Source organism: Podarcis melisellensis (assembly GCF_964234715.1).
Source record: "Podarcis melisellensis genome assembly, chromosome: 4".
Taxonomy (NCBI): Eukaryota; Metazoa; Chordata; class Lepidosauria; order Squamata; family Lacertidae; genus Podarcis; species Podarcis melisellensis.
This window is the reverse complement of record NC_138531.1, coordinates 96534286-96549432: the sequence shown is the minus strand read 5'-3', so window position 1 is coordinate 96549432 and position 15147 is coordinate 96534286. Positions and strand designations below refer to the sequence as shown.

General features: G+C 45.6%; 1 protein-coding gene across 1 annotated transcript in view; it reads left to right on the top strand.

Annotated features, from left to right (window-relative positions):
• Window positions 1-9492, top strand: part of MOGAT2 (monoacylglycerol O-acyltransferase 2) — a 35793-nt gene extending 26301 nt beyond the window's left edge. The window contains exons 4-6 of the mRNA XM_081910036.1: window positions 2794-2968; window positions 3779-3978; window positions 9256-9492. Coding sequence (XP_081766162.1) covers window positions 2794-2968; window positions 3779-3978; window positions 9256-9410 — 530 coding nt within the window. The 3' untranslated portion in view covers window positions 9411-9492. The remainder of the gene's footprint in view (window positions 1-2793; window positions 2969-3778; window positions 3979-9255) is intronic.
• The last annotated feature ends 5655 nt before the right edge of the window (window positions 9493-15147 follow it).

Here is a 15147-nt window from a genome sequence, read left to right as displayed (position 1 = left end):
CCAAATACTTTACTTTCTTGACCACAGTTAACCCTGTCTCATTCTGAAACCTTTCTTTTTCAAATAATGTTAATTTTTTCTCTAATACCTTCATTTTTAGCTTATTCAATTTAAATCCTGCCACTTGACCAAACTCTTGAATTAATTCCAAAACCCTTTTTGTACTAAATTCAGGCTCTTGTAATGTAAGTACCAAATCATCTGCAAATGCTCTCAGTTTGTACTGTTTGACTCCGACCTGCACTCCTTTAACCAACTGGTCCCTTCTAATCATGTTCAGCAAAACCTCCAGGACTGATATAAAAAGTAATGGAGAGATTGGACATCCTTGACGTGTCCCTTTTTCTATCTTAAATTCTTCCGTAACCTCATTATTTACAATCAGCTTTGCTTTTTGTTCAGAATATATCGCACCTATACCATTTTCAAACCCTTGACCTACCCCCATCCCCCGGAGATTCCTCATCATAAAGCTCCAAGAAATATTGTCAAAGGCTTTCTCGGCGTCCACAAATATCAGAACAACTTTAGTGTTTATGTTCACGTCCAACTAGGCGCAGGTTAATTCTGTGTGCGGGACAATTGTCTACCAGCTCCACCTGGTACGGAGGCTGAGACCCTACCTGCCCACAGACTGTCTCACCAGAGTGGTGCATGCTATAGTTATCTCCCGCTTGGACTACTGCAGTGCACTCTACGTGGAGCTACCTTTGAAGGTGACTCGGAAACTACAACTAATCCAGAATGCAACAGCTAGACAGGTGACTGGGAGTGGCCACCAAGACCACATAACACCGGTCCTGAAAGACCTACATTGGCTCCCAGTACGTTTCCAAGCACAATTCGAAGTATTGGTGCTGACCTTGAAAGCCCTCAAGGGCCTCGGTCCTGTATACCTGAAGGAACGTCTCCACCTCCATCATTCTACCCGGACACTGAGGTCCAGCTCTGAGCGTCTTCTGGCGGTTCCCTCATTGCAAGAAGTGAGGTTACAGGGAACCAGACAGAGGGCCTTCTCAGTAGGGGTGCCCGCCCTGTGGAAAGCCCTTCCATCAGGAAGGAAATAAGCAGCTATCTTATATTTAAAAGACATCTGAAGGCAGCCCTGTTTCGGGAAGTTTTTAATATTTAATGCTGTATTGTTTTTAACACTTGATTGGGAGCAGCCCAGAGTGGCTGTGGAAACTCAGCCAGATGGGTGGGGTATAATTATTATTATTATTATTATTATTATTATTATTATTATTAGATGTCATTGGACTCCAACTCCCATCATCCCCAAGCTCCAACCAGCAAAGATGGGAACTGTAGTCCACCAGTATCTGGAGGCTTTCCATTTGGTAAACTAAGGCACCACAGGGCCTTACTCGTTTTACGCACAAAGCGTTTTGCAAAAGGGTGTTGGCATCCATCTGCCTTGAGAGACAATGGAGTGTGTTTCCAGCGATGAAGTGCTGTGTATGCAGCACTGAAGTGCCTACCCTGGGGTGCAAGCCTGGGCAGTGTGTCTGGAGGTGTCTGATATTGCCCAAAGGAAAGCAGAGCAAGATGTTTGGCAGCAGCTTGGCTGCAGGAGTTGCCGGAAGGAGGCATACAAGACGCCATCCAACCATCTAATGGCCCTGTCAGGAGTCCAGGTTCCCAGCTTGATAACAGTAAGTGTAGATAATTAAAAAGGAGGATTTGTTGCAAAAACAAACAGATAGCTCCAGACGGCTCTGACAAAGCCTCATTACTCAAGATGACCCTTCTGAAGACTCCTTCCGGCGTCAACAGAAGGTATGAACTTCCAAGCCTTACGTCTCTTGTTTTGCTTCTATTTTTTTAAAATAATATTTATTCAAATTTTAAATTTTAAAGATTACAAAGAGAAAAAAGAAAACAGAAAAAAAGAAAAAGAAAAAGACAGAAAAAATACAAACAATTGAAAAAAAACAGATCGAACCTTTACATCACTTGCTTTCATTCACTTACTTCCTTGACCTCCTCACACCTCCCATTTTTGTATTCTAATTCAGTTAGATATTTCAGCAAATCCTTTCCAGCTTTGTTTTTATCTTAATAATTTATCTTAATATATTGTGATTTTGCATTCTCTTCTTTCACCAATTCATTTTTACTTAATCCTTTATATCTTTTCTGCTAAAACCACATAATTCTATTCCAACATCTTTCTAACATTCCTTAATTTTACAATATTTCTGAAGATAAACTTTAAATTTTTTCCAATCTTCTTTCACCGACTCTTCTCCTTGGTCTTGGATTCTGCCAGTCATCTCAGCCAGTCCCATGTAATCCATCACCTTCGTCTGCCATTCTTCCCGGGTGGGTAGATCTTGTTTTGCTTCTAGCAGCCCTCCCATTCGCCAACTCTTCAGACTTAGTGGATCCGCTCCAACCTCTTCCTATTCTGAGAGGCTGTCTCTAAGTTTGTTTCTGCCTTTTTGTGCTTCCTGTGAGCTTTGGCTGTGGTCCGCCTGCTCTCAGCTACTGCCTTATCAGCCTGCCCATCAAGGCCAGGAAGAGCCACAGTCTGCAGCTGCCGGCTCACCCCTGCGTGACTAACATCAAAGCCTCTTTGTTCCTGGCTGCTTTCTGCAGTTGGCTGCAAACCTTTGCTTGGAGCTGGCTCATTCCTGACAGGCCCCAACTCTAGGTTTGTGTAGTCTTTAGCCTCTTCCTCTCCTGATGTCCCACAAGGCAGCGGGCAGTTGCAAAATAATAGTATTATTAATAACACTGCTGACGGTTTTCAGAGCGCTTACCCTCACGTCTCCTGCATTTCATACCCAGGTTTAGTCCCATCTGACAAGGAAACGGCTGCCAATGTCCTACAGAGGTCAGGAGGAGGGAATGTCCTCACCATCGCTGTGGGAGGAGCCCAAGAAGCTCTGGACGCCCGTCCAGGGGCTTGTACTCTGTTGTTGGCAAACCGGAAGGGGTTCGTTCGGCTAGCTATACATCATGGGTGAGTCGTGGCGCGCTCTCGGGCGAAGGACCGTGTTGTGCAAATCCCGTACAAAATACTAACTCTGGTGGCACGGCTACCTGCAAGTGCAGGAGGCAGTGATGGCCCCCAACTTGGAGGGCTTTGAAAGAGGGCGAGAAAAATTCACAGAGGATGGCTCCTATTCCTGATGCCTATGCTCTGTAGCTTTATACAACCGGTGAGCCATCAGGTCAAGCACAGCTCATCAGGGATCCAGGAAAATCTCCTGCTTTTGCTTCCTGCCTTGGATTGCAAAAGCAGTGTTGACATTGGACAAGTTGCCATAGAGGGCAAGGGGTGGAGCCTCAGAGGCACCCTGGCCTTGCTTTTTGGGGCTTATAGGTAAAGCTAAAGGGACCCCTGACCATTAGGTCCAGTCATGGCCCACTCTGGGGTTGTGGCGCTCATCTCGCTTTACTGGCCCAGGGAGCCAGCATACAGCTTCCGGGTCATGTGGCCAGCATGATTAAGCCTCTTCTGGCGAACCAGAGCAGTGCACAGAAACGCTGTTTACCTTCCCGCTGGAGTGGTACCTATTTATCTACTTGCACTTTGATGTGCTTTTGAACTGCTAGGTGGGCAGGAGCAGGGACCGAGCAGCGGGAGCTCACCCCGTCGTGGGGATTTGAACTGCCGACCTTCTGATCGGCAAGTCTGCATCAAATCCAGGATCCACTCCTAGACTGTGGTCCAAGTCGGAGTGGGCCTCCTTACCCCTGGTATAAACACTGGATGTGCTTCGGGCATTATGATGATGACGCAACACTTTCTTTTCCATTCCTCCCCCAGCACTCCTCTTGTCCCCGTGTTTTCCTTCGGTGAGAACGAGCTGTTCGATCAAGTTGAAAACCCCAAGGGCGGCTGGCTACGGTGGATCCAAGAGCGTTTGCAAAAGTTCATGGGGATCTCACTTCCCCTCTTCCATGCCCGCGGGATCTTTCAGTACAGTTTTGGGCTCATTCCGTATCGGCGACCGATCCACACTGTGGGTAAGTCTGGTTGGGAGAGTAGCTAAACTGCAGCTGGGAAGCCAAATCCTGTGCGAAGAAGATTACTCTTTTCTGGAAATTAAAGCAGTGTCCAAACCATGGGTAGGCAAACTAAGGCCCAGGGGCCGGATCTGGCCCAATCCCCTTCTAAATCTGGCCTGCGGACGGTCTGGGAATCAGCATGTTTTTACATGAGTAGAATGTGTGCTTTTATTTAAAATGCATTTCTGGGTTACTTGTGGGGCATAGGAATTCGTTCATATGTTTTTTTCAAAATATAGTCCGCCCCCCCCCAAGGTCTGAGGGACAGTGGACCGGCCCCCTGCTGAAAAAGTTATCTGACCCCTGGTTCAAACACTTGTTAAAATATTCAAAAAGAGCTTTCGCTTGCAGAACATATAGCTAATGAAGAACATATGCAAAGTACCGTATTTTTTGCACCATAACACTCACTTTTTTCCTCCTAGAAAGTAAGGGGAAATGTCTGTGCGTGTTATGAAACGAATGCCTACGGATGGCGGGGGGGATCTGCTGCAGTCATGAGCAGAAGATCCATGGTTCCCTTTCCTTCCCTCCTCCGTGGCTCGCTTTGAAACAGCAAAGCAGGAGAAGAGCCACTGAGTGGGGAGGAGAGAGGGACAGAGAGCCTGCTTGCTTTAAAGGAGCAAAGTGGGAGAGGAGAGGAGCCTTCTCCTCTGATACCCCTCTCCTGCATTATTCACAGCATCCTTCTCCACACACCCCACGTGTGCTCCTTGTCCCTTGAGTGCTTTTCCTTCCCTCCCCACTTAAAACGTGGTTACAAAGCACGGATCCACATGGATCCTCAGGATTTTTGCACTGGGTCACCCCAAATTCACCATCAGATCACATAGCATGCCCATGGCTACAGCCTGCACCAAAAAAAATCACGTACCCACTGTTGCCTGGGGCCGCAGTGGTGCAAAAACGTGCTTACAAAGCATGGATCCACATGGATCCTCTGGATTTTTGCATTGGGCTACGCCAAACTCACCGTCAGATCACATGTCTGTGGCCACAGCATGAACCACAAAAACCATACATCCACTGTTTCATTTATATATATTTTTCTTGTTTTCCTCCTCTAAAAACTATGTGCGTATTATGGTCGGGTGCGTGTTATAGAGCGAAAAATACGGTATTTACATTCACATAGTTATTCAAGCGTGGGCCTAGTTTTTCTTAGTTGAAGATTACGTAGGGTTCCCATATTTCAAAAAGTGAAAATCCAGACATAAAAACTGTTGAGCTTTTTTGGATAGGGAGGGGCCAGTTGATGAGGGTTTTGGTTTTTTTGCAATTTTTCAAAAAAGAAGAAAAAGCTTTTGAGCTGTTTTGGGGAAAATTTGCCAAAAAATCAACACACCCAACACGGGCTGCCCAGGTTTTCCCAGACATTTTAAAGAATGTTTGGAATTTCTGCCCAGATGCTATTTCCGACGGACGAATCCCAGATATGTCCAGGAAATTCAGGACGTATGGAAGCCCTAGATTACTGATTCTTCCGTAAACATTCAACCAAACTGTGTCTTTCTCTCTTTCCGCTCAGCTTTCTGTGGAATATCCAGCTTGGCCATGCAGTTCCTTCTGTGATGTTTCCACTTTCTCCTTCCAGTAGACCTCTCCCTACTGCTTCTTTGGGAGAACATAAACTTCTGCCCTTCTTTCCATCACATACATTCGCACAGAAACATTGTCAGACCTCTCCTTTATTGCGATTAGAGAGAGAGAGAGAGCAATCTAACATGGCCTCTTCTTCAGTGTAATGGCTTTAAGGGTTGCTTGTGCGTAAGTTACTGCCTCTCCGGGCTAGTTTGCCTGGTTAAGCCGTTTCCCACTGGACAGCCCTCCACTCCGTGGCTGTTTCAGTCGCTGGCAGAATCCGTCAGTGGGCGTTTCTTGAACCTCTTCCAGCAAAGAAGCTCTTTGACGCCAAGTCGCCGCCTACTTTCCCTGCGCGAAAGTCTTCTGCGCAGGGTGGGCGTGGGCAGCGGAGGATTTGTGCTCTCCCCGCTGGTCTCCTGCGAAGAGTCCTGGAGCCTCCTCTCCGCTTCCCCCATCGGCCCCCCTCTATCCCTGGTGTAGCGCTGATTATCTTCCCCAGCCGGAGACTTGCCTCTCTCCCTGCTTGGCCCCTCTCCAGCATCGCTGCTGAGTCTCGCCTCCTCTGCTAGCTGCGATGGCAGTTCCCTGACATCCAGTGTTCATGGAGCTGCAGCCATGCGTCAAGTCACTTGCACAAAACCAAATGGAGAATGTAATAAGACACCTCCCATGTGACCAGAGTTAACCAATCTCATGAGAGTTACTGGGGAACGTTCCAGACTGAAACACTCAGCAAGGCATTTAAGCATTCTCAATTTCAGTAAATTAAAACCACTTAAGCAAAGTCTGTTCATGCCTAGAAAGCCCGGGTCTAAGCAGTTTTCCACTTCACTTTCCAAGTGTTTTCCCCTTGCCTCGTTCCTTCCCTACGGAAAACTCACTCTTTAGTGCTACATTGGAGCAAATGTCAATCCGGATAAAACCCCAATCGCCATTTGCTCTGATTGAGCACTAGAAAGCAGGTTTCCCTGGGGGAGAGCCGCAAGATGAGAAGAAGTGTGCATAGGCCTTTAGCCAAGTCACATTTTCCAAAACAATGGGCAAACCATTCTTCAAAATCCACACACCTCCCAATTTTTCAGTTGAGTTCTTCAGCCAAGTAAGGTGCACAATAAATGCGCACACTTGCGTAAAACGCAAGTAGAAATGTAGATATTTATGAAAATAGCAGACAAAATTCATTATATAAAGCAGGCATAGGCAAACTCAGCCTTCCAGATGTTTTGGGACTACAACTCCCATCATCCCTAGCTAACAGGACCAGTGGCCAAGGATGATGGGAATTATAGTCCCAAAACATCTGGAGGGCCGAGTTTGCCTATGCCTGATATAAAGGGATTGGCTTTGCAAAAACATGTGCATTGGGCAAAATTACCTACAGAAAAGTGTGTACGGTATATTTGGAGTAGTTTGCACCATAATGCTGAATTTTCATGAGGACGTTAAATGGAAATAGCGGGATGTGCGAAACATAAGATTGGAAAAGTGAGAGACAAAAGCATTCATTAGCTTAAAGACCCCCTTTTCCAACCATAGCTGTCAACTTACAGATTTGAAAATAAGGGACCAACAGCCTTGAAAATAAGGGATCAGCAACCAAAATAAGGGACCTGCAGCCTCACCTGTTCCGGGCACTCCAGTCTTCCTGTCCTCCTGCAGTCTGGTCAAACTCATGCTGGTAGCTCCAAGAACACTGTCCAACCAACTTTGTAACCAGAGGTTCAACTGAATCACATGCACCACAAGGCCTATGCAGCCTCAACTTAAGATGGCTCCCCGGCCTGGCTTTGCACTGCAAAGTTTGCAGCAACACGTGCAACAAAATGGCGTCCAGCATTCAAAACCCCCCGCAGCTTGCATTAACTAGCCACACACACACAGCCTCCCTCCCTCCCACGATATCTCCTTTCCTTTCCCCCCACCATGTGCCACCGCTCCAGAGAGACCTTTTCCCTGGCAAGGGTGAGTGGGCCGTCAATGACGTATCCATCCGATTCTGATCCGAGCACTCAGCACAGGTATGTTCAACTTCTGAGCCCCTCTGAGCCAAAGGCAGAAAGCCCAGCCAGCAGCCAAAGGAAGCCTCAAGGAAAACCACCGTCACCTCTCCGCCAAATAAGGGACGGTTGACAGCTATGTTCTCCAACAATTGGGGATCCTACTTCTGCAACCAAGCACAAGGTCGTTTAATACTAGTAATGATTCTCCTGCCTAATGCCAAACACCGAGAGAACGTTTCTAGGACTGAATTCACCGTGGCGCGGTAATTATCGCCGGAGCTGGCCACAATAACATCAGGTTAATTCAAAAAGACAGTTTTGTACAGGTAACACCATCCTCTCTGATCGGATTTGACAGTCAGTGGTTGCCCATAATTGTTTGACAGCTTGTTTGGACCTTCTCCGTGGTTAGACAGGCTTTCGCCAACCTCTGCAGTGGAGGAGACACTTAATGGGATGTTGGTCGGAAACCGCGTTAGCCCATTGTTGTCTGACAAACACAATTAGCACAGCCTTTCAGAGGGAAGGCAGGCAGGTCTTTGCTGGATTCCCAGCTGCGCCAAGCCCCAAACCCAGACAACTTTAGCTCATCCTCCCCTCAAAAAAGCTCAACAGCTCTGGCTGATTATCTTTATTGCATTTAAATAAAAATACCAAAAAGTATAAATTAAACATTACATCCAAATATTCAAAAATAGAAAGAAGAAATACATAAAAGGAAAATATATAAAAAGAAAATAAAAAGAAAAGAGAGGAGAAGAAATAAAGGAAAAGAAAAAAAGAAAAATGATAAATAATAAAACACGAAAAATAATTAGTCAAGTGCACAAAATCGTTCACAGGATATAAACAGTACTTTGAATATTCTATACGCCAGTTTCTACGAAAGAAATACATTTGTAATCCTCCTTTTCTTTCCTTCCTTCCTTCCTTCCTTCCTTCCTTCCTTCCTTCCTTCCTTCCTTCCTCTTTCTTTCTTTCTTTCTTTCTTTCTTTCTTTCTTTCTTTCTTTCTTTCTTTCTTTCTTGTCACTTTCTTTCTGATCCAGAAAAGTAGTCTGAATCCCTGCTATATTATTTGAATTCAGCCTGATCTTTTATTTCCCTTCTTTTCCCTCCCCCTCCCCTTTTATGAAGATCACCCACTCTGAGACCCCACAGCTAATTATCCCCTGGCCTCCTCGCTGGCCCAAGTAGGACCAATTCAGCCAGCTAGCCCTGGGGATTATCTAATTGATTTTTGATTTTTGATTTTTGATTGTTATTCATGTTTTTATACTGTATTTTATGCTGCTTTTATAATTAAGTGTTTTAAAGTGTTTTAAATTTGTTGTTAGCCGCCCTGAGCCCAGTTTTTGAACCGGGAAGGGCGAGGTGTAAATAAATTATTATTATTATTATTACATTAGTTGATTTCCCTCTATCTCTTTGCGGCTTCAACACTTCTCTTAAGTGACAAATATTCTGCATTCATTTAATAGTATCCGTTTCCCCCCATTATATCAGTGAAATTAATCTAAGCACAACCCAGTATTATTTTTGGAACCATATTTTGTCAGGTAGTTTTTAAAGCAATCCCATTCCTTTTTTACCTCATCGCCTGAGTTTTCTTAACCACTCTTTGCTGTCTTTCCCTCCCCACTCGCCCGCAGTTGGAAAACCCATCCCAGTTGAGAAGCGTCCCAACCCCAGCCAAGAGGAGGTGGATAAGTTGCACGAGGTCTACATGGAGGAACTCTGCAAGCTCTTTGAAGAGCACAAGTTGAAGTACGGCGTCCCAGAAGACAAGCACCTTTCTTTCATTTGAAACAAGGAAGCCGCCCTTCCCATTCCCTTGCCCACGTTTAAAAAAATAAATAAAAATAAAATATTTATGGTTTTCAGGTTTATACATTTCATTAATTTCACAGTCGTTTTAAGGTTTCAAAGCTTGACTTCCTTCCCCCTCTTTCTGCGATTCCTTATTTTTAATATCTTCTTCATATCCAAATTAACTTCATTTGCTCATGGATTTATCTACTTTAAATATATACAGGGGTACCTTGGTTTAAGAACGGTTTGGTTTGCAAACTCCGCAAAACCAGAAATAGTGTCTTGGTTTGAGAACTTTGCCTCGGTCTAAGAACGGAATTTGAACGGTGGAAGGGCACCGGCGGTGGGAGGCCTCATTAGGGAAAGCGTGCCTCGGTTTAAGAACAGTTTTGGTTTAAGAACGGACTTCCGGAATGGATTAAGTTCATAAACCAAGGTACCACTGTACTCTTATAAAACTGCAGGTTATTACAGTAATCATGCCAAAGTTCTTATCTGTTTACAATTTATCAGTCAATATTCAATAAACCATTTCAATTCTTTTCTAAGAATTGTGGGAATGTTCAGGGAGGCAGGAGAGGATATACTGTTTAATAATATCCTTCCTAACTTGTGCTAGCAAGTTCCATAACTTAGCAGAGTTTTCACATTTCTTTTTAAACACACAGCGGGTAGTTGTTTGCAAACTTGTTTCAGCCTCTTAATATTAGGTTCGTGGTAAGTTCCCTGATATCCCTCTTAAAAGAATAAGCGCACGGCAATCTTATTTAAAGTAAATAAAAGAAGTTTACTCACACATTCATTTCACAGATGGATCCCTGAAGGCAGACTTTGTTACAAAAGTATACACATGTGGAATCCATCCCATATGGAGATAGTTCCTTTGTCCTCTGCTGGCTGGAAGCCAACAGAGCATCTCTAGCTAAACAAAGGACCCTCGTACTTAGGAGACCGCCTCTCCTGGTATGTCCTGCAGAGGACCCTAAGGTCCATGAATAATAATAGCTTAAAGATCCCGGGCCCTAAAGAAGCCAGACTATTCTTACCAGGGCCAGGGCCTTTTTAGTGATGGCTCCAACCTGGTGGAATGCTCTGTCCCACGAGACTAGGGCCCTGCAAGACTTGATCTCTTTCCGCAGGGCCTGTAAGACAGAGCTATTCCACCTGGCCTTCAATTTGAATTAGCCTGATACTCTATCCCCTTTTCCCTTTCCTTTTCTATAAATAAACCCTTCTGGGACCCCACATTTAAACTCTTCCCTGGCCTCCTTGCTGGCCCTAGTAGGACCAGCTTGGCCAGTTAGCCCTGGAGTCGTCCCCCCCCCAAAAAAAAATGACCTCTGAATTTTTGAATTATATTAACACTGATGCTGCATATTTATGTTGTATTTTATGCTGTTTTTAAGTCACATTTTAACCAAAGTTTTATATTTGCTGTTAGCCTGAGCCCGGTTTTTAAACTGGGAAAGGCAGGGTATAAATAAAATTTATTATGATAAAACTGCTGGTCCTACGAAGGAGGAAGTGGAAGAGAGGGAGATAGCTGCGTGCCTTGTCCTTTTCGTTACCTGGACAGGTAAGGTCACACCCACCTCTAGTCACATGCAAGAGGAACTATGTCCCAGCCCAGGAGGAAACAGGAAGTTCCGACTGGCTGGAGCAAATATCCCCTTGCAAGTCCACTCTAGGAAAACAAGGAATGTTGTACTTGACTGCTATCTATGTATCACATCCCACACCCATTCCGTTACCAACATTTTGGGTCGCCTCCAAAGAGGTAAGAAGCAGCCACTGACACTGTTTTGCAAACCCGTTGCCCTGAGGATTTGCGACTTGCTAGGCCTAGGACTTGCCGATCGTATGGTCGGTGGTTCGAATCCCCGCGGTGGGGTGCGCTCCCGTCGTTCGGTCCCAGCGCCTGCCAACCTAGCAGTTTGAAAGCACCCCTAAGTACAAGTAGATAAATAGGTACCGCTTACCAGCAGGAAGGTAAACGGCCTTCCGTGTGCTGCGCTGGCTCGCCAGATGCAGCTTGTCACGCTGGCCACGTGACCCGGAAGTGTCTGCGGACAGCGCTGGCTCCCGGCCTATAGAGTGAGATGAGCGCACAACCCTAGAGTCTGGCAAGACTGGCCCGTACGGGCAGGGGTACCTTTACCTTTACCTTTTTACTCTTGTGTAGGACCCTGGTAGAGACACATGCCTGATTGGGTTGTATATTTGTGGAAATAAAACCATATATCCTAAAGATTCCAGTCTCCGTTGACCTTCATTCCGAGGAAATAAAACCCTTGGTAACTGCTGGAACCCATGATGTCTCTTACTGCTTTGTGCAGTACACAAAACTGCATATATATATGCAACTGAGGATTATACGTGCGTCTGATGAAGCGTGCTGTAGTTATGCTTATTACAAAATAAAGTATGTCTCCAAGGTGCTCTTGGTTTTTTCTTAAAGTGGAGTTTCAAAGCAATATGTGGAGATTCAGACAATACACCCAAGGGCTTATGAAGGACGAAAAATAAAATAAAATTCTGATCTGGATTTCCCTCTTATTTTATTTAGAAAATCCGTAAGCTGCTCGATCAGACGGTTCTCCAAAGAGGATGCAAAGAAAAACATAGATAAAAACCCAGCTAAAAGAAAGAAACCAATTAAAAACTAATATGCATAACATCGTCATAATTAAAAAGCAGAAATAAAACCAACCAAAGCTTTGCGAAAGAAACGTAAGAAACTAAACCACGAGCCTGGACTCGAGAGAGCTACTGAAACGGAAAGGTTTTCAGCAGGGGTCTAAAGCGATCCAGTGATTGCACCTGCCTAGGATCCATTTCCCAACAGAAGTGATTCCCCCTTTTCAGAATGGCAAAGAATGGAATGTCACAAACACTTCAACACATTCCTTGAGTCGTCTTAGCCGTAATCCCGCCGAACGCAGCATGTCAGCACATCACTCTTTGCCGGGCGGCTATTATTAGCTGTGTGGCTTGAGCTTTAAATTAAATAAGACTGGGAGGTGCTTAAAGCAAGCAAGCAGATTTATTGCAGAGTAGGGGGAGGAGAAAAAGGAAGAAATCCACTATCTTCAGGGCCTGGCACCAGAGCTCTTGAGAAGAACAGAAGGCGGTCCACATTTAGGCTGCCTTTGCGGGGCATTTTGGTTATTCTCTGGTTGTTGAGACAGTGCGGTACAAGTGGCTTCTGTTCCACTCACTTAAATCTTTTAGCATTGGGTCCTTTGGAAGGGGGGATACGGGTGGCGCTGTGGGTTAAACCACAGAGCCTAGGGCTTGCCGATCAGAAGGTCGGTGGTTCGAATCCCTGCAACGGGGTGAGCTCCCGTTGCTCAGTCCCTGCTCCTGCCAACCTAGCAGTTCGAAAGCACATCAAAGTGCAAGTAGATAAATAGGTACCTATCCAGCGGGAAGGTAAACGGCATTTCCATGCGCTACTCTGGTTCGCCAGAAGTGGCTTAGTCATGCTGGCCACATGACCCGGAAGCTGTATGCCGGCTGCCTTGGCCAATAAAGCAAGATGAGCGCTGCAACCCCAGAGTCATCTGCAACTGGACCTAATGGTCAGGGGTCCCTTTACCTTTGACCAGGAGCAGTCCTGTTGTTAGGTAGAGTGACGTAATGGCCTCAGACGGCAGATATGCAAGAACAGCACCCCCTGGCTGGTCTTCCTAACCCCCAGCCACCCTCCTATGGCGCCACGTGGCCTCTTCTGGGACCCCAAACTTGGCCTGCAGTCTCAGGTGTGGGGCAGGATGCAATCCCATCAGAAGCAAGTAAGTTTCAGCTGCCCATAATGATGGCACATATTTAAGAAGAAGAACCTATGCTTGTATAAGCACATGCTTTGTGGAATTATCTCAATGTATCAGGATTTTTTTTGCACCTGTTCTGAAGAGGTTGTGGTTACTAAAGCTTTGAATCACCATGAGGGAGTTGGACATTTTTTATTTCAAAAGGAGCCAGCTTTTATGCGTCCAATTGCTTCATGCAACACAATATTAATTCTTCTTCTTCTTTGGCGATCCCTCGTAGCTGAGTAAGATTGTCTTTCATGAACACAGTTTTAACAGTGAGTCCATAAGTGACTGTGGAGGCCAGTTCTGGATCCACACATCCTTCCACAGTGGGGACATAGGTTTCTAGGCGAGAGTTGATCACGGTGAAGGTTTGCCAAGTGTGCCTTCCTCCTAGCATGTTTCTCCCTTGCGTCCTGAGTTCGAGTGTCTTCAAAGCCCCTGACACCTTTGGTAAAGGCTGTTCTCCAACAGGAGCGCTCGCAGGCCAGTGTTCCCCAGTTGTTGGTGTTTATACCACATTTTTTAAAATTTGCCATGAGACAGGTTTAACTCTTTTGTTGACCACCAGCATTACGCTTTCTATTTCTATGTTCGGAAGAGAGTAGTTGCTTTGGAAGACGCTAATCAGGCATCCGAACAACATGACCAGTCCTATGAAGTTGATTCTGAAGAATCATCGCTTTGACACTGGGGATCTTTGCTTCTTCCAGTACACTGGCATTAGTTCGTCTGTCTTCCCAAGTGATGTGAAAATTTTTCGGAGACACCATATGCAATAACTCTGGGTATTGCAGCTCTGTGAGGGGAATAGTGGGAGAGGGGGAAGGAGGTCGTCCTAACAATTTTTGACACCCTTTATGAACTACAGTTCCCAGGATTTTTTGCGGGGAAGCCACGACGGTTGGAAGTGGTGTGAGGGTGTTTTATATGTACAGTGGTACCTCGGGTTAAGAACTTAATTTGTTCCAGAGGTCCGTTCTTAACCTGAAACTGTTCTTAACCTGAAGCACCACTTTAGCTAATGGGGCCTAGCCCTGCCACCGCACGATTTCTGTTCTCATTCTGAAGCAAAGTTCTTAACCTGAAGCACTATTTCTGGGTTAGCAGAGTCTGTAACCTGAAGTGTATGTAACCTGAAGCATATGTAACCTGACGTACCACTGTACAGTGCAGAAAAAGCCTCAGCAATAGGCTGCATTCTGTGTTCTGGGCACTCCTCAACACGCTCTGTGCTGCTTCAATTCATTTGACTCTCTTTGGGTTAGAGGAAGAAGACCCAGCTTTGTACAGCTCTTGAGAAAATGTCTGGGGCTCCTTTGAAGGATTTCACACAGCCGCAGCCGCAGAGAAAAGAACCTTCGAGAAAGAGGCTCGGCATGTCCAGGAAACATTCTTGAAACCAATATGGACACCCAGAATGTCCATCAAAGTGGTCAGAACATGCCTGGGGGAGTCCAGCTGATGGCTGCACAAAGGCAGCTCTTGTTTCACAGGCAACAGCTGTACAGGGCGGTGGTTATTTTAAAAACAGAGCATGAAATCTAGCATCTGGGGAAAAAGAAACCCATGTAATTTTAGATAGCCCTTGTGCATTCATTGCAGACCAGTGCTGTGCACCACAGGGCTGAGACATCTGTCAGAGCAGGGATGGAGAATCTGTGACCCCCTGCAGATGATGCTGGATTTCCTTTAGCCCCAGCCTGCAAGGGCTGATGGGAATTGTAGTCCGGAAACAACTGGAGGGCCGTAGATTCTCCATTCTTGGGTTATAGGATTTATTATTATTGAATATTATATTAGATAGATAAATAAAAGGTAATGGGACCGCTGACCATTAGGTCCAGTTGCGGAGGACTCTGGGGTTGCGGCGCTCATCTCGCTTTATTGGCCGAAGGAGCCGGCGTACAGCTTCCG